At 42.6% G+C, this 24,700-nt stretch overlaps 1 protein-coding gene across 1 annotated transcript; it reads right to left on the reverse strand.

Moving 5' to 3' along the window:
* Window positions 1-140: 140 nt before the first annotated feature.
* LOC139720068 (uncharacterized) lies at window positions 141-24,528 on the reverse strand. Its single transcript, XM_071631439.1, has 15 exons — window positions 24,418-24,528; window positions 13,823-15,250; window positions 12,900-13,044; window positions 12,252-12,367; window positions 11,536-11,625; window positions 10,530-10,675; window positions 8,899-9,028; window positions 7,662-8,089; window positions 6,920-7,162; window positions 5,904-6,213; window positions 4,713-5,082; window positions 3,981-4,308; window positions 3,383-3,482; window positions 2,227-2,302; window positions 141-1,554 (listed from the first exon to the last, which is right to left on the reverse strand). The coding sequence occupies exons 2-15, from the start codon at window positions 15,242-15,244 to the stop codon at window positions 1,274-1,276; spliced, it is 4,185 nt and encodes a 1,394-aa protein (XP_071487540.1). The 5' UTR covers window positions 15,245-15,250; window positions 24,418-24,528; the 3' UTR covers window positions 141-1,273.
* Between the last annotated feature and the right edge of the window lie 172 nt (window positions 24,529-24,700).

Genomic DNA, 24,700 nt, shown 5'->3' on the forward strand with positions numbered 1-24,700 from the left:
CTGTAAAACAAGACTGGTGTGTCTTTGGTATTGTGCAATAATGAAGCGCTGGCAACAAAAGATGATCACCGAACACTTTTTTTTTTTAATGAAAAAAAAAAGTGAATGAATGAATGAGTTTACCAAACTCACCTTTTTTTTTTCTTCTTGACTGAGCGCTTTAAGACTAGACCACTGCAGAAAGCTTGTTTGTATGGTGATGTTGTTTGTAGATACTTTCATAGTGGCAGCATAACTTACAAAACTTCTGTATGATTGAGCTTTATTTTTTTGCTTTGTTTTGTTTCGTTTTTTGTATCCATTTGAACAACAGTAACACACTGTCAATTAAGTTCTTCATTTTTCTCACCCAAGCTACAACATTAAACAGTGCTGTTTTCATTTTTTATTTTTTTATTTTTATTTTTTATTGTGTGTATATCTCATTGCCATGAGTCAACCTAATTGTGAGAGGAGACATGTCTATGTATGCACAATACCAGTATCAAGCCATAAATGTTGAAATATTCATCTGGCAGTGGCCTGTACACAAGACAAATTTGTTCAGAAAGCCCCCTCTGTCAAGAAAAAAAAAAAAATAACAAGATGAATGAGCAAATTAATAAATAAAACAATTCAAACGGTACTTGAATGCAATACACCCCTACATTCGTCATGTGCGTTTAGATCTTGATAACCTTTTTCATCCTGTCATTTGTACAATGATTGCTCTCTACACATTTTCACATACGCAACAGTCACTCAAATGCTAAGTCAGTGGAATTGACCCTACCAGACTATCTACATTTTCCAGATACAAGGTCATTTACACTTGTCCCACAAATTCATAAAATACTGTGCAGTGCAGCGGTGTTCAGCATACAGAACACTAAGCCAACCAGTTATAGGGAACTGTAAGTTTGGCTTGCTATTGCCAATCAAAGCAAACAAAGTATTTTCTCATATCCCAGTATGGTGTTCATCGAGTAAGTGAGAGATTCAGCAATGTCGTGAAGAGAGAGAAAGCATATTCATACGATCCAGTATTGTCAAACATAAAGTCATTTTGGCTGCAACGGAGCAGTGGTAGCCAGCATTTCTAAACAAAGACCTCAATTCATCCAAAACAAATCTTGTTAACCTTTTCCTTTGTGCAATGCATTTCCCTGACTCCTTCCATCATGCTCTCAGGAATCTATTCCCCTATTTTCCTGTCAAGTTCCTGCCAGCCCAGTACTTTTGAATGTTCTGTAACGCCACGACTCACTAGCAAACAGACACCACCACGAGCAGCTTATTTCATCTTGGCCTTCTTCTTCCTGATAAGATCCTCCACTGCTTGCAGCTGCTTCAATATCTCTTCCCTGCGAGACAGCGACTCCTTCTTTGGTGGCGCCACCTTGGACCCTGCCGGCGGCCCCGCGGACTTGGCCACCTTCGACGACGGCTGGCTCTTGCTCTGGGTCGGGGAGGCTGGTCGCTTGCGGTCACTACTGCTGACCTTTGATGACCCATACTTGATGTCTGAAGAGGAAGTGGCTTGCTGCTTGATGGTTGACGACCCAACCTTGTGATCTGTTTGCAGTAAAAGGCATTTGTGGATTTCTTAGTACTGCTAGTAGTAAATACATTCAAGGGCACCTAAGCATTGATGACATTTACATTTTCTCCCGTCTTTGTAGAATTTGCATGTACTTGCACACAAAACGATATCGAAATATATTGTCATATTCATAGCCGTGTAATTACGGAGCTTCTATTAGAAGACATTCCTGCCTGTTGTATGGCAGCCTGCTACGCTGATGGCTCATTTCATAGCCTACAGCCGTACTGACAGCATTTCGTTATCAGGATGTAATGTTGGCCTAATTAACAACCTGAAGATCTTAAGAAGAAGAGACAAACACTCCCCTGGACTGGAGTGCAATGTGTTCACTTCATTCTTTCAAAATATAACTCTCTTAAAGAGATTGACTTCTCTTTTGTACTCACCTACCAACCCTAAAATTCAGCAAATAGGAACAAGTGGGAGAAAATAATGCATAAAATAGGTATCTTCCCCCCTTCTCCTAGACATCACTGTTAGCAGGTGTTGAGAAAAGAAAGGATACGAGGTTGAACAAAGCTTCTGCCTCCCTAAGAAATGGAAATTAATGTTCTTATTACATGGTTACAATTGGCAGGTATGCATCACATCACCATTATTGTCATCATCATCATCATGCTGGTCATCACTCTTATCCTCACCTCTCACTGGGGCCACTCGAGATTTCTTTTCCTGTCTTGGAGGCTCAGTTGATCGCTTTTTGCTTTCGTCAGAGGGCTGAGTATTCAAAAAAATAACAACAAAATGTAAAGGCTCTTAATATAGTATTTTCTTTGACACTACAGACATGTTCATTTGTTGTGAAACAACACAAACAGATTTGCTAAGTTTTCAGAAAAAAACCCCAGATAAATACAAGGGAAAGATTGAATCATTTCAAGTTGAAGTTGTCATGGTTGCACAATTTTTTGTCATGCATGCTTTCATTGTGACTCTGTTCCACACATTTGCTGATATGTTCATTTGATTTCAGTCTTCAATCTTCTCTCACTGGGACATTCTCCATTAGATACAATTTTGAGAAGCTCACAATGATGACACTTCACACGGCCTCACATGGGTGTGTCCCTGCAGAAACTGTGTTATTTTCACTCCACAAAGATGTACTCTATTTTCTAGGAATGTCACATGGTCACACACAGCTCCTTCCTCAAATGACATACAACCATCCATTTCACTGGAGTTGTGTGCACCCCGAGTAACACGGTGACATAACATTTGCTCCTGAGACAATTGCTCCGGTGTTACTTTCTCCAAGGACCTAGGGTTAGGGTTAGGGTTGTGATTGAGTTTTACATTTAATTAGATGTGAGGATTAGGATTAGGGTTATGTTTGTGGGTAGAATTTACATTTGGCTAAGCGTGCAGATATTTCATGGGAGCAATTGTCGCAGAAGCAAATGTCATGGAACTGTGTAATTCATCACTTCAAGATCCCTATATGTTCAACTTAGATTTCCTTTACTACAAGGACTATCTCTACTAAGTTTTGGTTAAATCATATTGGTGTATTTCTTACGCAAAGAGGACTACATAGTAAAGCACAAAGATGGATTGGTGAGCAATTAACATAGCTCACTCGAAGCTCACTTGAGCCCTAGCCTTTTTTTTTTTTTGGGGGGGGGGGGGTGGGAGGTTGTAGAGTGACGTAGCCTTTCATCTGCCGATACGTCACAGCTTGGAGTGGTTCTGAATGTTACAAATTTGAGAGCGATGCAAACAAAACAATGGTAACAAGCATAAAGTGGGAAACGATGATGCCTTGCAAACGAATCCCAGCAGTGGTGGGAACGTTACCTTGCTGATGAGATTGAGCTTGATGTCCTTGCGTGCCGGGTGACTGGTGCTGTGCCTTGCTACATTACTGCTTGGCATGGGACCCAAACGCTCCTTCATCCTGCACATACGTAAGACAACATTGTTAGACCAGTAACTGGTATGGAAAGATCTGACTACTTGTATGTAGACACCCAAAATACATGCTTCAGTAAATGCACCATAAAAGAGTTGAAATATAAGTGGAGGAAGAAAAAGGAAAACAGTTTCAGGAAGCCAATCCAAAAGCTAACTACACAATAGAATTTATCACACAGGATTATGTGGATGGCACAAAATCAGTAGAATGATTCCAACAAGATAAGGATACAAGTTAAAATATGAGAATGTAACTTTGAGGTGGAACATTGAAGTCATTGAAAATAACATATGGATTATACATCTTACACGTTCATAGTATACAAAATGAAAATGATGACAAAGGGTTACATCACTATGTAAGGAGTGAGATATGGCTTGAAAAATATGTCTACATAATCTATAGTTATTACTAATATCCATAAGCTTGATTTGAAACACCAACAATAAGACAGAGATCATAAGGCCTATGGTTTCTTACTTTGGGTCTGTTGGTCTTGGACCTGGTTTGGCCTCGGAGCCTCTGGATGGCTTGGCCTTGGGCTGAGGAGCAGTGGTGCTGCTGGGCCGGTGCTGTGGCTGCACTTTGGCGCCACTGCTGCTGGTGGGGCGGTCGCCCGAAGGCACTTTGGGTGGTCCGCGCACGGGTCCCTTTTCTGGTGGCACTCGGGCCGTGGGAGATCTGGGGGGAGGCTTGCCCATCTTCTTGGAGGAGGAATGGACGACATGAGAAGATGGTCTGTGGCCAGCTTTGCTTGGACCTCCAGGTCTGCTGGATGATGACACGGTATTTGAAGATCTTCCAGGACCTAAGAAGAACACAAGGCATTATTCGAGAACATTTTACTTTACTTCAGTGGTAATGATTTCTTCAGTCCTGCCATGTGAGAGGGCAAGGACACAGCACTTGGTGTTCTGCTGTAGATTAGGGAGATCTGGAGCACTGTAACAGATTTGACATCCTGCATTTTATCTCACGTTTGCTGACATGCACTAGACACTGATAAGAATAAGATTGAGAAAGAAACAGAGAGGAGCTGCATAGCTGTTCCATGGCTACTCAACAACTGGGAAGATTACCATAAATGACAACAAGATCTAGAGTGAAATACTTCATCCACCTGTGACCCACCAAGGCATCTACAATAACATATTTCAACTTTGGTCTAATGAATTTAAAGTCGTGAGACACTGCAACCTCAGTTAAACTGACCTTTCAATCCTTTTCTTGATGTTGGGGCGAGATCAGTGGAGCTTGCTGATGAAACTGGACTGGCCAGGTTAGCGTACATATTCTCTGAGTCGGCACTGGACACCGATGACCGACTGCTCGCAGAGCTGCTGCGTGACCTCGACCTTGACCGCGAGAATGACCGGTGAATCGAGCGCGACCTGGAACGGGAGCGTGAGTAGGAGGAGGAGCGCGACCGGGAGCGGGAGTGGGACCGGGATCTGGAACGGCTGTAGCTGCTGTAGCTGGAGCGGCTGCTGATGCTGCTCAAGCTCTCGGAGCGAGTGCGGGACCTGGTCCTGCGCTTTCCAGGTGGCACCTTGGGAAAGCCTGGCTTGGCCTTTGCTGGTGGCTGCTGAAGAAGAAAAAGAAATTCCATCTAAAAAATCACTCGGGGGGGGGGGGGGCACTGTGAACAACTGAACAAATTTATATCCTATCACCCAAGAGATGCTTACCTGCCAAGTTGGTGGAAGTCTGTCATGGGGTTTTTAAGAAGAAGCTGAACATGCACAAAAGCTTTGGCTCAGTGAGTTGAAAATCCGCAGATTACAAAATAAAACTATCATTTCCAGGATACATGTGTGTCTAATGTTGGTTGGGTTAGTTAAGTCTGAATATTCTGGTTGCGTCCCAAATCATTTCGATGTGAGTAGTACCCCATTCCACAGAGGTTTCTTCTCATTGGTCACTCTTTGGAAGCAAAGTTTGTTGCTTCGGGCCAACCATCAAAGTGTATCGGATCTCAGTCTGATGAATCCGACTTGTGATGGTCGACTATCAGATCAGTGTCAGACATGTTGCGCGTAATCCTCATCGGATGATCTTGCCTCATCTATCATGCCCGGCATGTCTGACACTGATCCGATTGTCAAGTGACACAAGTCGCATTCATCAGATTGCCATCTGATACACTCTGGTGGGTAGTCAGAAGCAACAAAGTTTACTTCTGATTAGTGCCCTATGAGAGAAAATCTCTGTGGAATGTGGGTATTACACTACACATTGTATGCATGTTGCACTGCACAAAAAGACAGGATCTTAGTGATCAAATCCTTTGTCCTATTTTTTTTTTCCAAAATAAAAATATCACAGAGATTAATTCTACAAGAACAAATATATATCTAAGGTTCATCTTTGCTCTGGATAAGACAGTCCCACCAGAGCACATACCTGTTTGTCTACTGGCTTGGGCAGGCCAGACTTTGCTGGCCCGACAGCCATGGGTCCTTGTTTCCGGACCGGAGGTCGGGCCTGCGGGTGAGGCTCCTGCCGGGCTTGGCCCCTTGGTGGTGGGGACCGTTCTGAGGGACGATGCTGCTGTGGTCGTTGGTGAGGGTGCTGCTGAGGGCGGGGCTGAGGGCGGGGCTGTGGGCGGGGCTGTGGGCGGGGCTGGGGACGGGGTGGACCTCGCACCTGTGCACGGGCCTGGGGTGGAGGCTGCCCCTTTGGAGGTTGTGTAGGCCCCTGCTTGAATGAGCCCCTGCTATAACAGAGAATAGAACAGGATGAGAGTGAAGGGATTTTTTTTTGTCTTAGCACAGGATGAGTAGTATGTTCATATTGCTTCTCACAGGACCTTTCATCAGCTGACAGAGAAAACTTCATTTGATATCTATGCATAATCATCATGCAAAAAATACACAGATAGATTAATAAATCAATGTGTTGTAGCAGCACAGTCATCATATTCATGCACTAGAAACTTTGTGCAGATATGTAGAGAGTCGCATGTAGCAGAAAATAGCAAAGTTTTGCTTACAGCTGTTGACAAAGTGCCCTCACCACCACCCCACCCGAAAAAAAAATTAAGAAATTAGAATAATGAAGATATGAAATTTGGGCATGATACATGCACGTTTACTGGCAGTATTCAATGCTGCACACTGGCACTGGTCTGACGGTACCCGCCCAGTAAAAAATCACTCTCGGACCAGTAACTTTCTCAGGAATGGATGAGTAAAAGATGGAAAAAACTGGGCACCTATTGGTCTGATAGACAGGTTGGACCAGTAGAAAAAATGGGTTAGTGTGCAGCCCTGCAGTATTAGGAGGAGATGGGGCAAGATTCCTTGCCATTTCCACTCCCTTCCCTTCTCTCCATCCAACCACCCCTACCCCCCCCCCCCCCCTTCCCAACCCTTGGTTATGTATTGCTTCAAGGTAACAAAACTAAAATCTGAACATACGGGATGGGTTTGGGCGCAGGTTTGGTTCCAGGTCTCGCGGGGCCAACCTTGGGTCTGGTGGCCGGGGGCGATCGACTCCTGCTCTGGGACGAGGAGCTGGAGTAGGAGCGGGAGCCAGCCGACTTCGATCGCGAACGTGACCTGGAAGAGTGGGAGTAGGAACTCCTTGAAGAGCTCCTGCTGCGGGAGGAGTAGGACCGGGACCGCGAGCGGGATCTAGATCCAGACCTGGATCGAGATGAGCTGGAAGACGGGAGAGAATCAAATAGTTTTTTAGTTCGCTGTGTGAGTATTTAATACTGTCACATTTTCCTCTCTTTTCCTCAAAAGTACATGCATTTTCACTCTGGTAAATCGGAAGAGTCAAAAGGCTCTTTGTTCTACCCTCACCTTGTCCCACCCCTGTGAATACTACACATGTACCTTCCACCTACATCAATCTGAATTTATTATGACAAGTTTACAGAGCTCTTGTAACAGCAGATGCCAATAATTCTTGCTAAATATGCAATCTCCCCAACATTAAGACCAATAAGCTACTACAGTTCAGAAAAAAATCCTTCAGTCATATTAGAAATGTGTACACGCGCGAGCCCAGAACATGCATATATCTGTTGCAAATTTCACTCATTTACTTCATTGTGATAGCATCATGGATTCTTCCTTAAAAAAAAAAACATAATGCACGACTGAATGAACGAATGAATTATGAGTGAATGAATGAATATAAGAATTGACTCACTATGATCTGTCACTGTACGAGGCTGACGAATTTGATCTTGACCGTGGTCGTCGACCAGCTCCGGCGCCCGCCTTGCCCTTCCTGGCAGGCGACTTGGTCCTGGCCCATGGGTCCTGCCAGGAATCTGCCGGCTTGTTCTTGGAGGACTTCACAGCTGCCTGCTGAGGTGGCCCACTGTCCGCCATCGTAGGCTTTTCCCGCCGCGGCTGGTTCCTCACTGGCTCACGGCCGCGGCGCTTCTCAGGGAAGCCTCCCGGGCTGCGGCCCCTACGGAAGGGTTGCTGCTGAGGGGGCTGGCGCTGGCGGCTAAACTGCTGCTGCTGTTGTAGCTGCTGGTGCTGCTGTTGCCTGGTGCGGCTGAAGTCGTTTGGTCTGCGGTCACCGCCCCGCGGTCTCTGGTCCATCATTCGTCTTCTTGGGTCATTGAACTAGTGGGAGCACAATTTGCAGGTGTTAAATTACCAGTTTTCATGAGCACATCAGGATACTTTTCCATCTTTCATGGAATTAAGAAAGTTGCCACACACATAAAATACATGAATCTGACTTCAGAACTACGAAATGCCATGACAAGAACTTAGTCAATTTGACCCTATCAGTGAAGCAAATGAAGAACACAAACACAATGTCACAATGTCAGTGCCACACTGTTGCACTCTTGCATGCCACAATGTTCATGATTAGCGTCATTCCCTGGCCAGAACTAGTCAACCTATGGCAACCCACAGGGGTTCATTATTATCTTTATACATTCAAGTACACATACAGTTCACTACACTGGATTTTCATAAGCTGCTGTGTACATGATCTTGTGAGCACATTCACTTGCAAGTGTTTTTGATTCCCACGCACTAGAATCATCATTTCACTACCAGTCTCAGAGGCAGTGTATGTTGCGTTTTAACACGGGGGACAGCAATAACACAATCAAATGATTACACTGGTCTCAACTGAGCTAAACCAGGGAGATTCTATGTCCAATGTAGGCATGGGACTAAATGAACCATTCTGACCCTACTGTCATGTTAACCTGATAATTCAAAGAGGATTTTCTATGTAGTAGTGGACAGAAAAAGCAAGAAAATGTCCTATCCATAATCCATCCATAATAAATCAATACATAGAGACTGGGGTAAATCCTCTCCTTACAGCTTCTTCAGGGTGGCAAGGGACAATGAACAGAACACAGGAAGTGGGGGGGGGGGGGGGGGGGGGGGGGGGGTCACTCAGCACTTACGTCTTGTCGAACCCTGTACACCTGTCGTGGAGGGGAGGGCTGCGGCTCCCTGAACCCATAATGCCTGTCATAAGGGTCTGGCATTGGATAGGGGTACATCATAGGCTCCGGTGGGTACATGTCATCTTGCCTGTATAAAGATGGCATGGGAAGGAATACACAATATGAGCTAATATATGAAAGATTTCCTTTTGACATGGAATATTATACCATTTCCAGGACTACAATGCATATCACTGCATGGACAGATTTTTCTTGCTTCGAAAAAAATATCATCATTTGAAATCTGTTTTATACCCCTCAGATATAAATGAAGCATGATAAAAACAAAAGTAGGCAATATCCAGAGAAAATAAGTGATGACATATGTGGAATATTGCATTCAAGGCTGCCACTATGTACTAGCAATTCCCTGAATGCCTCAAAACAAAAGTAACCACATTCACCCTAGTATTCGGGAAAGCAAAGGACTCAAAGTGTGCATGTGGAAATATAACTCAAACTAGAAATGTCGCTACGGCGACTGGTGTATGCCTCCGCCATAATGCATGGTTCTCCTAATAGGTCTATAGTACAATGTCTTGACAATGTGTGATGACAGTTTCACACAACTGGCAAAATATTAAAATGACAGGTTTGCCACAAATGTGCTGAATGTTCACTTTCCTAGAACTAGGTTCAATTGGATGAATGATTAAAACGTCAGAGTGCAGGTATTTGGGGGAACTGATGATTTTTACTTGACTTTTGACCCTTTTATAAGTTTATGCATTGAGTAATTTTCAAGGTATTGAGAAAAAGTATAATTTCAGTATCAAATGGTAAAATAGTATTATCTAAACCTGGCCTTTGACCTTTGACCTCACAGTTCCAAAGAGAATCACTGTTAGGTAGAACATGCATAAATATGTAAGTTTCATGATAATACCTTGAGTTACTTTTGAGATGTGGAGGAAGAAGTGCAATTTAGCATTTTCACTTGACCTTTCACCTTTTGACCTTTGACCTTTTGGCAAGAAACTTCCAACAGAATATATATTGGGGTATACATGCATACATCAAGTAAAAAAAAAATCCTTCAGGCATTGCATAAATATAAGGAAAGTAGTGATATTTTGAGGAGTTGACCTTGACCTTTGACCCATGACCTTTGACCCATGACCCCCAACTTCCCTAGATAATCACTGCCCATCGGTATATGCATATATACTAAGTTCCATGAAGATACCTTGAACCATTTGCGAGATATGGAGAAAAACATGAAATTTCAACCTTTTTTTCACAAAATAATGTGTGACCTTTGACCCTGTGACCCTAAGATCCACACAAAGTATCATCCCCCCAGGATATACCCTCATACCAAGTTTGATGCAAAACCACCGCACGGTTCTTGAGATATTGACAAAAACAAAACGGGACGGACGTACGGACGGACGGACGGACAACCCGAAAACATAATGCCTCGGCCACTTCGTTGGCGGAGGCATAACAAAAAAAGCCATAACATACACACACAAAATTTATGCTTACTGGATATTAACAAAATTGGCCTCAATTAAGGGGTATGCTTCAAGTTTTCTATAAAGTGCTGTTATATGTGGAGTGTTACAGTGTACATGCTTGAAACTTACAAATAAATATCATCCGGTTCGCCTTTGCGTGGAAAAAATTCATTCTCCTTGTCAAAGTCGTTCTCCTCATCAATCATGTCTCCAATCGTCTTCTGCTCTTCAGGAAGAACTCCTTTCTCCTTTAGCTGCATGGCTTTCTTCCTCAGCTGGGGGCAAGAAATGTTTCACGACATAAATAATCAACATCACTCAAATGGCATAACTGCGAATCCAGCCATCTTGACCGCCGGTTCCATCAACAACCAAATAGACAGTTTTCACAGAATCAAAATCATGGATATTTCTGATCCTTACGTGTTTAAATGAGCATACACTGTATCAGTGCACTTGCTATCTCCACTTCCCCTGACAGGGAGTTTGCTTAATCAAGAATCACCATTAACATGGTCATGTCTTGGACAAATTCCAACGAGTACCCTTCATGAACTGTGTAGCGAGAGAATGCTTGAAATTTGAATTCACATGTGATATGTGTGGTCTACTATGACGAAATGAATCCACATGTACTCCCTCATAGCTCTTTCAAAATGTTAATCACATTTTGAAACTTTTATGTGATGCATGATCAAACAATGTTTTTATCGCAATACTTCAGGTTTGTGGAAATGACTTCTTCTTTTTTTTTAATGTATAACATAAGGTGAAGATTTCTCCTTTACAATAACACCATGCTGACCTGTGAATCCATCCACTGAATGTTAAAGGCATTATTTACCATTTGCAGATGAAAAAAATGCAGCTTTAGTGCTTCAAAATAGTTATAAAATTTGAATTAGGGATAGAATGCCCAAAATGTCAACAACAGTTATAATTGTTCTTGAATAAACTGTGTACAGAAAAATAGTGATATCTCCGTATATTTTAGGCTTTATTGCACAATTTTTAGATGTTAGGATGTTTGTGATATAACTGACCTACACATATGCATCAAATGTGATAACTCAAACATTTTTAAATCACTGCTCCCAATGGTAAACAATACTTTTAACCATTGATTATTCCTCACCTCCCGTGCATGGCGCAGACCTCTCTCCCAAGCACTTTCTGCTCTTGGGGCTTCCTCAGGAGGCGGGGGTAGAAACTCCAACTCTTCTTCCTGTATGGATTTTGCAATAGCACAGAGCATTAATACCATCTTAACAGAAAATCTTGTGAATATGCCACATTTCTTTTTCCATGGTGGGAAGTACTCAAAACAAAGTAGGATCACCACTTGTCCTTGATCAACCAGGATGCAAGCTACATGTAGGGACAGATTCAAAAGTTACAAGCAGCCAAACACAGGCAGCATAAAATGCTAAGAACATTGGCACCTCTGATACAGTTAAATCTGATAAATGTCATACACTTTGTATTATTTTTCCACTTAAAAAAAAAAAGAGGTCGTCAAGACGGTTCTCATCAAAATACAAGTAAGAGTACTTAAAGAATACATAAAAACTACTTAAAAGAAATTGGATTATGTATCCATACACAAACATACATTTTGTTGTATCTTAAGGTATGGGGGTGGGGGGTGAGAGAAAGGATGAAGGGAACAGAAAGAGATAGCTTGGAAAAAAAAAGAAAATCAGTTTTAAAGATGAACTTATGGGGGGGGGGGGGGTTGTGGGGTGTAGTTACAGGAAAATGGGTCTTTGTTTATGTTTAAAGAAAAAGTTGGAAACATGGCACCCTATAAGCAAAGTGAGGAACCATCGATTGATGTTGTCACCAGCTTACCTCCGGAAGAGGGAGCTGCCTCTCTTGGGGTGGTGGTGAGGGGGGTTCAAGAGGCTGTCCAAGGAGCTTGGCCTGGGCATTGTGCAGCTCTCTCCTGTCAATCAGAGAGTAGTTCCCTGTGGGAGGACCACATAAGCACAAAATAACTCAATACGGAAGAGGGCAAGAAACAGCCATTTTAGCACAGTGACAATATTCATTCTTTTTACTATCAAAGGGAATGTATCATGGGGAGACTATATAAAGGTTGGACACTGACTGTATATTTAGCAATGCCAGTAATGAGCACTTTAAAAAACACTCACACTACAGGCTCCCCTAGGCGGCCCAATTTGGAGCAGATTATTGAGTGGTTACAGACTTCTTTTGCCTAACCTCTTTGTTCACATATTGGATTTTTACCCTAGTGTGCTTCAGTGTACATATTTATGCACTGAATTCTATTCCAGCAGGACTTAACTAGTCATGGTTTTTGCATGTAGCGCAGTGGGCAGCAAATGAAGCTCAGTTCAATCCAAGAACAATGATATCTGCCTATAGGTTCCCCTTCATCTTAAATTTGTATGGGAGAGAGGTAGGAACCAGGAACAGTACTCAGAAAATTTCTCACTGGGATGTGCATTCACAGTAGCACCGTACAGACACTACCTTTGTCGTTGACACCAGGATGGATGAAGCGGCAGGACCCTCCCCAGGTGCAGTGGCCTCTGGTGTAGAAGCGGCAGATTGGTCTCGTTTCTGGCCTCTTCTTCTCATTGGGGTCCTTGACTTCCCCTTCCTCCATGTCATCATCCTGAGTGAGGAGACATTAGGGTCCAAAGTAAGACTGAGATCACATTCACATCAGCAGCAATGTCTGAAAATCACTTTAAACAAACTAAGTCAATCGATGAAAGTGATGCACTCATTGCCAGAACTGTGACTGTTTGGATGGTTGTCCAGCATTAGAAGATTTACCACAACCAATTCAATGTATAACTTCAACAGTACGTAAACAAGATTTTGCAGTTTTGTCAAGGTACAATGTAGGGGAAGTATACATTCAGACACAGAGTGCACATGAAGTAAGCTGTATTACAGAGAGAGCTCACAACTGCCTTAGTTTAAAAACACACAAGAAAATACTACACAACACTCTATACTGAGTAACATTTGGTGGTATTTTTTTTTTTATATTAGTGACTGCATTTCATGAAAATGTTGACTTTCCTTTATAAATTTCAGCCTCAGGTCGGCGTACTGCACATACACATACAGTGACAACATTATGATTTTTTTAAAATCATTAACACAATGTCTCCAATACCCTTTGGGGCTGAGGCATAATAAATGATCAAATTATTCCTAAAACAATAGTGAAGGTGCACTGTGTCCAAAGCTTGTAATTTATCAAATGCATCTTTTCAAAAACTGAGAGCGATGCCAATTCCCAATTTTGCTACCACTGAAATACATTCAAATCAGTGGATATTCCATTAAATGCTCCATTTTGAAGATGAGCACTTGGTAAGTTTTTGAAGCAAAGTGCATGCAACTATGCAAAAAAAAAAGAGCTGAGAATGGCAACTTACATCAAGTTCTCCATCTTCCCCTTCTTCATCATCTTCATCATCCTTGACCTCCCCATCTCCATCTCCTTCCTCATCGGCTTCATCGGCTTCCTCCTTCACCACATCTTCCTTCTCCTTCTCCTCGGTCTCCAATGCCTTCCGCGCTTCCTCCGAATGCCTCTCTGCAGCCTCCTGCTCTGCGTGGCCATGGTCCTCGACGTCCTCCTCAAAGTCGAGCTCGTCGCCGTGATCCTCTATGTGGTGCACTTCCACAACAGCTGCCTCCGCACGATCGCGCCCCGCCACGGGTTTCTTATCGGAAAGATGCTTGGCTGGAGGCACACTCAAATCTAAGAAGTCTTCATCCTCATTGTCTTTATTGAGGCCGCTCTGCACTACTACTGCCTCTGTGCCATCATTTTTATCTTGCCTACCAATAGTCCTGTCAGCATCAGTACAAACAACAGGGGCATCAGTACTTCCAGCATCTTCATTGTCTTCACTTATTGTCCCAACATTTTCGGCAGAGTCTCTAGACAGTCTGTCCTCGTTTTCCTGCTCTGCGAGGTAAGCACCTTGGTCTGTGTCATCAACCTCCTCACTGGCAGGGTCATGACCTAAATTTGTTGGCTGGTCTGTCCTGATTTCTCCTACTAAGGAGTCATCCTGCCTGTAGTCAGGCACATGTAAATTCGAAAGGTTTTCGCCATCATCAGCGAGTTCTGATGCGGCTCCGACAAATAGTGACTCCCTTTGGTCTGTCTGCTCAGCGTAACTCGGCGATTCTCTGGTTGTACTCTCAGGGAGGCTGCTGGCACCTTTTTCCTCTGTGTCACCTGTTTCCTCATCGTACTCGCTAGACTCTGGACTAACGGGCGTTGCAAGATGCTCATCAGCATCCTCCTCTCCTTCCTCCTCCACCATCTTGCTTGCTAACCTCTGCACCACTTCTTCTTCTGTCTGCGACTCGAAATCAAACTCGGCAGTCTCGCTAGTACTATCAGCTGTTCCTGGACTCTCCGGAGGAGGACCCTCTGGACTGCGAGGCCCCGCTCTCCTCGACGTGTCACTTTCCATGAGTCCACTCTCTCCATTAAACTCCTCGTGACAGGAGTAGTACAAACTCTCTTCTGCAGCAACAGATGCGTTTGCAACATACTCCGAGTCATCATTCCCTGACATGTATTCCATCTCTTCTTCCTCATTCATCCCGGATGCACTTACCCTGGACGGTCCCTCCATCGCTTCATCCTCCATGTCTTCCACACTCCTACCATCCTCACTCCCCTCTGAATCTATTCTCTCATCCATCTCCTGGAGGGTCACCCTGGATGTGTCTGCTTCATCTTGGGACTGAGAGTCTTGGGAGTCCACCAAGCTGGACTGGAACTCTTCCCTATCACTGTCAGAGTCCAAATCCCTGGTGAACCCACCATCATCCATGATCCCCTGGTAAATTCCAAACAGAGAGAGAGAAATGGTAAAAGGAATTAAAATCTGGAATTCATATATTCTGAGATTTTGGACTTGCATCACAGTAACAACTGTAATGAATACACAATGTTCTTGAAAGCAGTGACACATTCACATCAAGCCAGTCCATCAGGTAATACAATTAAACGCTGTCTATAATTGAGTAAAAAGGTGTGCAATGTACATGTAGCACATGTAAAAAAATGCACTTCAATCTCTTGAACCACCAGACAGATGACAGAGAAAAATATTCTCTCCTGCCAAACCTGGCATTCGCTCTGGAGACGGAGCTTACACTTGTACTGTAGGTCACATATCATGAAGGTCAAGTAGTGAAAAGAGAATTCAGCATAAAGCTCTTTATTTCTGCTGAAAAGTAGTGCTCAGGGCTGGACAGATCATGCCCTCATTGCCAGTAAAAAATACAATTTACAAAACTGTCTTGGTCTTTGTCTGAATTTACATCCAATCTACGCGGCAGACAGATTAGCTGAGAATTACATTTGCATTACTTAGATGTAAAGTGCAACATCTTAACCTATTGAGGATGAGTCCCAAGTATACCCTGACAGGTGTCTATGGGAAATGCATGTTATTACAGCAAAATCAAACCATCCTCAATGGGTTAATTACAATTTCTATCAGGTACAGGTCAAATCCACAATTCTGCATGTTCCTCTAATTTCAAACTGTACTACAGAAGTTTAGGTTATTTCAGTCAGAGGCATTATCATCAGTTCTTGACATGGATTATTTCTGCCAACTGTGGTTACAAAAGTTTGGCAACATTGCAGCAGTCTTTTTGCAGAGAGCTAGTAAGGGGATATGGTACATGTACATTGCACATCAATTATTATTTGATGAGATCAATCAACAATGAGGACCGAAAGTTTGAGAAGGGAGCTAAGACAACGTTTACAGTGCGGGGCCGGGCTCGGCCGCGGCCGAGCCCGGCCTCAATTGCGCAGCCAAGCTTCGCAATTTTGTCCGTTTACACTGCTGGGCTCGGCCGCGCTTTTGATTCAAACCTTTCAATATTTTGTCGTAGTGGCGGTCTGCTTGTAAACAAATGCAATTTGGTATTGTCTGGTTTTCAGACCCTTTGCCAACTGAATTCCATGGCGACGAAGTCGCCGTTCTGGCAAAGGCCTTTGCCGAAGGAAAAAATCCTTTGCAGCCAGGACAAAGCCACCTTAAACTATTCTAGTTTTCGACGTTGAGGGGGTTAATATCCTTAATGGCGAAATAGTACAGGCAGAGGGTTTGGAAGCCAGACTAAAATTGGCCACGCATTTGGCCCAGTTTACATTTACACTGAGAAAAGGCCGGGCTCGGCCGCGGCCGAGACCACCTCCAGAGCATGGCCAAATGCAAGGCCAATTTTGGCCTCGCATTTGGCCTTTTGCGCGTCTACACTGAAGCGGGACTGGGCCGAGCTGCGGCCGAGCCACGGCCGAGCCTCGCACTGTAAACGGGATCTCAGTTGAAACTGAAATGTCACGACAGAGTTGAGTGCTGGGTTGGCCAAAGTAAAGTAAGACCAACGGACTCATTATCCCTGGCACACTAGCCATCCCTCCTGTCTCATCCTACTTGCCCTAAGCTGTACGCCAACATACATGTACAATTGTAGGGCACTGCCAGCAGGGTCACATGTTACATTGACTTAGGGTACATTGTAGGATGAAAGACAGGAAGAATTGCTATCAACATCAGGGATATATGCAATGAGTTCTTAAGTCTTACTTCATTTTGGCTCAACTTTGTCGTTGTTACAATGTACATGTGTACATTACTTGCAGCAGGCCTACACTCTTACATTAGTTTAGTTAAAGAATCTTCAGCTTCAACTCCCATTCTCTTTTCGAACCTTCACCCCTGTATACAATGTATATCAATTGATCTCATCCAATCATATTAAATGATGATCCACTATACAACTGTATCTTCTTACAATATCATGTGAAGTACAATTGGCACTATAACGATACAAAAATATGCAATGCTGCATATGATGCACCCAAAACAAGGTTGCGCAAGCCGCCACTGATTTGACCACAAAGGTGTCAAAAATTTGTCCGCCTGCTACACTTTTACATAAACTAGAAACCTCCACGTATGTATTTTTGTGCACGGTCGGTCACCCTTGGGGTGTGTGCCGATACTTGTAACGTTTAACAAGTCTGACTGACAGTTTCCTGCCTTCATAACCGAGTAAAAAAAAAGAAAGAAAAAGAAAATAGGTTCTGATATTAATGGTTTATCGCACATGACATGCTAACAAAATAACGTTACACCATACAAAAAAAAATAAATAAATCAGAAAGGGCAGGGTTTAATATGGTGTCTCCATTATTTACTGAACATATTAGGTTGTCTACTACTGTAAAACATGATATATTCGCGGCACGAAATTTTCGCGAATTGGAGCCAACGGCCTTTTTCGTGGCACGAAATTTTCGTGAATTGCCACTGGTGTTCAATGCATATAGTGTAGACAAGAAATTTCACATGCATTTTAATTTCGCAAATCTTGGCGCTCGCGAAATTCGTGAAATTAAAATGCATGCGAACATTCCTCATTTTACAGTATATGGTAAGGGTACCATGTGTCGGCAGGGTACTTTGACATTGTCACCCTGTGTATCATTCATGGCTGTTTGCGTTTTGAACGAAAATGTATGCATGGGATTAAGCGCCATACTTGTAAGCAACTGATAAGCTATGAAAATAAGTAATAAAGTCAAGAGACGAAAAACAAACTAGTAAACAGACTAACCAACTTAACTAAACATGGTTCAATAACACAGCCTACACGTAGTAAATTGCAAACACAAGACTGTGAAATTCACATGGAGCATTGTATTACCTACAAATGTACTTGTATAGTATAGAGGGAAGGAGTGCCGATCTTGAAGAACCATTTCACGCCGCGCACAGAAAATGCATCGCACACATTAAAATTGCATTATTTCACTAGTTCAGACTACAGAGATTCAGAATCAGCAAGATGGTCACAAGACTTGAAACTGCAGTGTTTATACATATAGCATACTTGAGGCAAATTTTAGGCAAATTTGTTTTATTCTTTTGGAATAAACTAGCTACAGTATAGATCATTTTAGGGTGGCGATAGGTGGTATAGCAAGTCTACTACTCATCGAACCACCTATTTTTAGATCGACCACCATCTCGCAATGGCTCTCTTGCATATAAAATAAAAAATACGCGAGGGACAGGGCGCAACATGTGGAACATTTGAGCGTGAATGCAAATCAAGAAAAATTAGAGGGATAAAGGTAAATAACCCGAGGAAACAGGAGGAAAAAGAATTGAAGAAAATCCTCATTAGTAATACGCGTAATTATTGTTAACACATATTTGCCCATTCACTGGATTTATGAGCTTTCAATGGGAAAACAGGCGATCGATTAAAATGATGAGCTTGCGCCGGTGTATGGTTGGTCCTACTACTCATCAGCCGCCTAATTTTCATCAGCCTGATAAGAAAAGACTGAAAGCCACGTAAAAACTTGACCTACGAGATTGAGAAAATCCAGCACTATCAAATGCTGTTGTGCCCTTTACAATTCGAAGTTTCAGTGCAAAAATATCGCCGTCGAACTCGAGTGCCCTCTTTTCGGCTCCCCGCAGTGCCGCTCCTTTTTTAGATCGGCTGTTCTTTTTTTTGTATTGACAAAGCCACAAAACGAGTTGTATTGAACATCGTGTTGTACAAAGCTTTTTCGAAAATGTAATGACATTACATTGCGATTCGGTTAAAATGTGACCCGCTACATCAAAAGGATCCGAAAGTCGGGGAGGACAATTTTCTGAAAATGGCATGACATTATTTCCTTACTCTTCTACTTTAATTTCATATTGATAGCACAACTCATGAAAGTACTTGGTGGCGGAGGTATCGATGACTTTTTTAGCGCATGTCAAGTGGTCGAGGAAATCAGAGGTTCAAGAAAAACGCCTTCAAAGTTATCCTTCCGCTATCATGATCAAAGGGAGGCTAGAGGTTTTCACCGCTCGACAATGGACGTATGCTCCTAGCGACCTCCGCGATGTTCATTCAAGCTTAGCGCCAACGGTCTACACACGACCAATCAGCAATCAGGATGCCACGCACTGACCAATAAGATCATTCCCTCGTTGCTAGGGGCGGAGTCTAGCTACGGCACTAAATCCAAATCTTTGGATACGTTTCTGTTAAAATGTTGAAAGTTGGAAAATCATAGCCAAGGAAAAACGCTGATTTCTTGCCTTTCCTTTGACCATTTAGCTTCGAAATTTCGGCAGATGATAGACAAAATATCAGACTACAAAATTATGCCAAAAACAGAAATCTGATCGTTTTGAAGAATTTTTATGATGCGACTTCAAACTCGGTTTTCTTGGCTCAGCCGTCAGCGACTTGAGGATCCTTTTGTTGTAGCGGGTCACAAATATGCATTCGAAATTTTGTCCTCGATTTAAACCGTTATGGCGTTAATGAACAGTGAATTTTCGTTTTCCCACACATCCTCATTGACAGTCAAAGCCAATGCATTTTTATGTGCTCCGCGCCCAGTGTAGTGCATACTTAGTGTTCTGTGCGACAAAAAAATAGGTCACTTAGGTGGTCAGTTTCAAATATAGGGCAGTCAATGTGTAGTAGAGTTAAATTTACCATACAGTGAAAAATGTCACTTGTGCTTATTGGCGAGAACTCCGCACGTGTGGTACGAGTCAACAATCTGAGCCCAGGATATGAATCTGCGGTATTTTCTGCCTCGAGTGGAATTGAATCAAGGTGAAAATGCAGGGATGCCAAGTTCAAAAAAATTTTATGAGTGAGATTTTCATGACTCGGCATCTCGGCGCGCAAATGTGCCAGCGAGCGAGGGTGTGGGAGGAGTTTTTCCCCCCTGTGGCCTCCCACGGTAGGGAGCTTTTTCAATTTTTAGCTCTTAATGGTGCGATCAGGTGCATACTTAAGTGACCATTTTTTACTTACATGTATTTTGAAAGACAAAAGGGAAATGTACCTTCAATTCAGTTCGGGAAACCCACTCACAAGGGGGGCCCCTCCTTATAAGTAACCCCGTCCCCCTTATAAGTAACCCCCGGGGCACCCCTTATAAGGAGTCTCCACGCTTTTTTGCAATGCAACGCGAAAATGAAAGGACTGCGGCAATTCGCTAGATTATGTCCATAAAGCTTCACAAGTTTCCTAGTTACTCACGAAATTTGAGCAAAATCGGTTCGAGGCATCATATCTAAAATCATGGATTTAAATGCGATGTCAAACGACCCATGCGAATGCTGAAATGCGAGCGATTACTGGCGTGAGTGTCGCCAGGCGCGGCGGCGCGGCAATGCTTGAGTGCAGACGTGGCGACTGAGTACATCGGCAATGCTTGAGTGCAGACGTGGCGACTGAGTACATGTACTCAGTCGCCACGTCTGCACTCAAGCATTGCCGCGCTGCCGCGCCTGGCGACACTCACGCCAGTAATCGCTCGCATTTCAGCATTGTCAAACGACTCATGCGAATGCTGAAATGCGAGCGATTACTGGCGTGAGTGTCGCCAGGCGCGGCGGCGCGGCAATGCTTGAGTGCAGACGTGGCGTCTACTCAGTCGCCACGTCTGCACTCAAGCATTGCCGCGCCGCCGCGCCTGGCGACACTCACGCCAGTAATCGCTCGCATTTCAGCATTCGCATGGGTCGTTTGACATCGCATTTAAATCCATGATTTTAGATATGATGCCTCGAACCGATTTTGCTCAAATTTCGTGAGTAACTAGGAAACTTGTGAAGCTTTATGGACATAATCAAGCGAATTGCCGCAGTCCTTTCATTTTCGCGTTGCATTGCAAAAAAGCGTGGAGACTCCTTATAAGGGGTGCCCCGGGGGTTACTTAAAGGGGGACGGGGTTACTTATAAGGGGGACGGGTTACTTATAAGGAGGGGCCCCCCTTGTGAGTGGGTTTCCCGAACTGAATTGCAACTATCACTTTAATCTTTTGAGCTATGCTCATTATTATGGGCCAAAGTTGCAGACTTCGCCCGATGCGTGAGAAAAATGGGTGCCATGCGTGAGATCGTGAGACGGCCCCTAAATGCTTGAGTGTCACGCAGAATGTGTGAGACTTGGTAGCTCTGAAAATGAGGGATATTTCTGAAGATACGAGGTATTCATTCAAAAAATGGTGGATGAGTGGTAGGTCCAACTAGCTAGGGCCTACGTGCAACTTATCCTCAATCATTCTGTTAAAGTGCTATCAGTAATAACTGTCAGTATCAGTCACACAATGCACAATCCCACAATGCACAAAAAGATACCACTCACCATTGCTCACCAGTGCAGAAGGATAGGATTTATTAGGACCTTTCTTTTCTAGTTCTCTACACAAAAGTAAGGCTTCGGTCAGTTTTAAAGCTGGAATTCATTTTGCAACGCTTCTACTAACGTTAGCTGTGCTATCTTATCTTTCTAATACTGTGTACGGCCGGTGCCAGTGGTGCCTTTAGGACGAAATCAAAGCCTAACTAGAGATTGTAATTTGTCATCACTGACAAATTAAGGTGATCCGATCTTTTTTTTAATCAATGATTCAAGTCCTGATCGCAATAGGCATGACCATGCAGGTTTCATCTGTGGTCAGAGACATTGGCCGTGTGATGTTTGGATTCTCATTTAGAAAAGGGAGTCATATCTGCTATCTTTGGTACCAAATCTGTATACACTATAACGAAGATACAACAACAAGTACATATGACCTTTGACCCCACTTTGCACAACCTAGATGGCATCTGAGCAAAAAGTGGTTATTTTGTGAAATGATTCTTGTAACATGATCTTTGCGTGTGCAAAATATGGGAAAGATAAGACATGTATTCACCAAGATACAGGATGAAACATTTGTGACCTTTGACCCTAATTTACATACCCAAGATGTTGTCCGATCAAGTAGTTGTTATTTTATGAAATAATGTACGTGACATGAACTAAACATGTGCAAAATATGGGAGTGATAGGGGCTGTTTTTCTTGAGTTATATCAAAGAAAGTTGCAGAAACATAGAAATATCTCAATACATCGAAGATAAGCTTTAATTTCAACCAAGTTTTTTAACATGATTCCGACATTGTATGAAGAAAGGAAGGCACACATTCGATAGCGCACAGTCTCAGCTACAACATATTAAAATCGAGGAGAAATTCACCGAAGGGTAAGTGAGCTAGTGCTCGATAAAGACAATCATGTCAATTTTCACATTTAAAAAAATTCCCTCCCATAGAGATACCACGTCATAACGAAGATAAAGAAAGAAGTACATATGACCTTTGACACAACTTTGCATAGACAAGATGACATCTGAGCAAGAAGTAGTTAATTTGTGAAATGATCCTTGTAACATGGTCTTTACGTGTGCAAAATATGGGAAAGATAGGATATGTATTCACCAAGATACAGGATGAAACATTTATGACCTTTGACCCTAATTTACATACCCAAGATGGCGTCTGATCAAGTAGTTGTTATTTTATGAAATAATGTTCGTGACATGAACTAAACATGTGCAAAATATGGTGGTGATAGGGAATGTTTTTCTTGAGTTATTGCATATAAAGTTGCAAAAAGAAAGAAATATTTCAATACATCGAAGATAAATTTTAATTTCAACCAAGTTTTTTGACGTGATTCCGACATCGTATGAAAAAACGAAGGGCACACCTACGATAGCGCAAAGTCTCCGCTACAACATATCAAAATCTTGTAGAAATTCACCGAAGCATAAGTGAGCTAGTGCTCGATAAAGATAGTAATGTCAATTTTCATTTCCAGAAAAACTGCACTGCCATAGAGATTACACGTAAACTGGTCAAATTTGACAAGGTTACTTTCAATCCATTTTTACGAGGTGATGCCGTCATTAAATCAAAATTGTGTTTTTACATTTATGAAAGAACATTTCATAAGCTTCAACATATTGAAATTTGGGTGAAAAATGGCAAAGGATAAGTGAGATACGCTCGAGTAAACTTGGAATTTGATGACGTCATTTTGAAAATTTACTTTTTTGACTTTATCAAGAAATTTGATATCTTTTAATCATTTTGTCAGCATAGCCAGCCCATGAAATAACATGTACAACTCATCAGCTTTCAGAATATGTCAAGAAAATGGGGGGTCACCGTCCATCCTGACGAGTAAAATCCGATTTAAAATTGGCGGTTGTTTGGCATAGTTGCACCGTGTATCCCCATTGACGCACGCGCGGAATTTTGAGTTTGACGGGCCCGTATGACGTCATATTGAGTCGGATTGACTTGAAACTTGGTAGAAATATTCCTTGACATTTTGGACATCCCATCCGTGTAAAAAAACTGAAAATTTCTATTGCATACTAGCTGTGCGTGCGAATATGTGCGCGCGCGTACGCGTCCGTCCAATTTTTTCAATTTTTCAAAAAATGCTCCAAATGATCTGAAACGTGTGCAAAAAAATTTTGAGCTCGATTTGAGCATACAAATATTTCAACGCGCGCGTACGCGCGCGTTTTAAGATAAATATGAATTTTTGAGAAAATGAGTAGAACCCGCTTGACTTGAAATATATGTGACGTAATTTACATTAAAAAATTCCATTCCATTTATGAGATATGCATGAAAATGTGTTTTCATATAATGACGTCATAGTGACGTCACGGTCGACTGATCACTATGATTTTACTTGAGCCGTCGTCTTTGCGACATGATACATATATGGTATAAGTTTGACATTGATAGGCAATGCACTTTCTGAGCTAACTCTTGCACAACTTTTGCGGAGAAATAAAGAAATAAAGAAAGAAGAATAAAGAATCAGTACAGATACAGAAGGTGATCCGAGAGGATACTCGGATCACCTAACTAAAGGAATGAACACAGTATAGTATAGTGTCTACGTATAATCAGCACAGTAGTGATTTACAGTACACTTGCCTTACTATAAAGGCCCAGGCCTAATACAACTTCGTACCCGTCAAGACATGTTGTTTGGACTGTTGGTGGTCGTGCTACTCAAAGAAATGTAGTTGACTTAACATGTTCATTGAAGTTTCACGATTGAACATATCCTAAAGCTATCAAAAAATAAACTCACACTTCACAGGATGAGATGTAGCCGAGGAAAATTGTTGGAAATTATCTATTGTCGAAGAATCACGCGTCACACTTCAAGTAATCATGAACGAAGCGCAGATCTTACAGCCATGACACACACAGTACGGTACGGGATAAGAGCTATAGCGCCATCTATCGGTAATCGCTGGTCAGGCGCTAGGCGAAGTGTGAGCACAGGAGTGTGAGTGGTATCGAGGAAAAAAGAACGTAGATGCGCTAGCTATGCATTGACATCACCGCACCATCGGATACTAGTCGTGATA

Source organism: Diadema antillarum, unplaced genomic scaffold, assembly GCF_040938485.1.
Source record: "Diadema antillarum isolate AM-2024a unplaced genomic scaffold, OU_Dant_1.0 scf00000120, whole genome shotgun sequence".
Lineage (NCBI taxonomy): Eukaryota > Metazoa > Echinodermata > Echinoidea > Diadematoida > Diadematidae > Diadema > Diadema antillarum.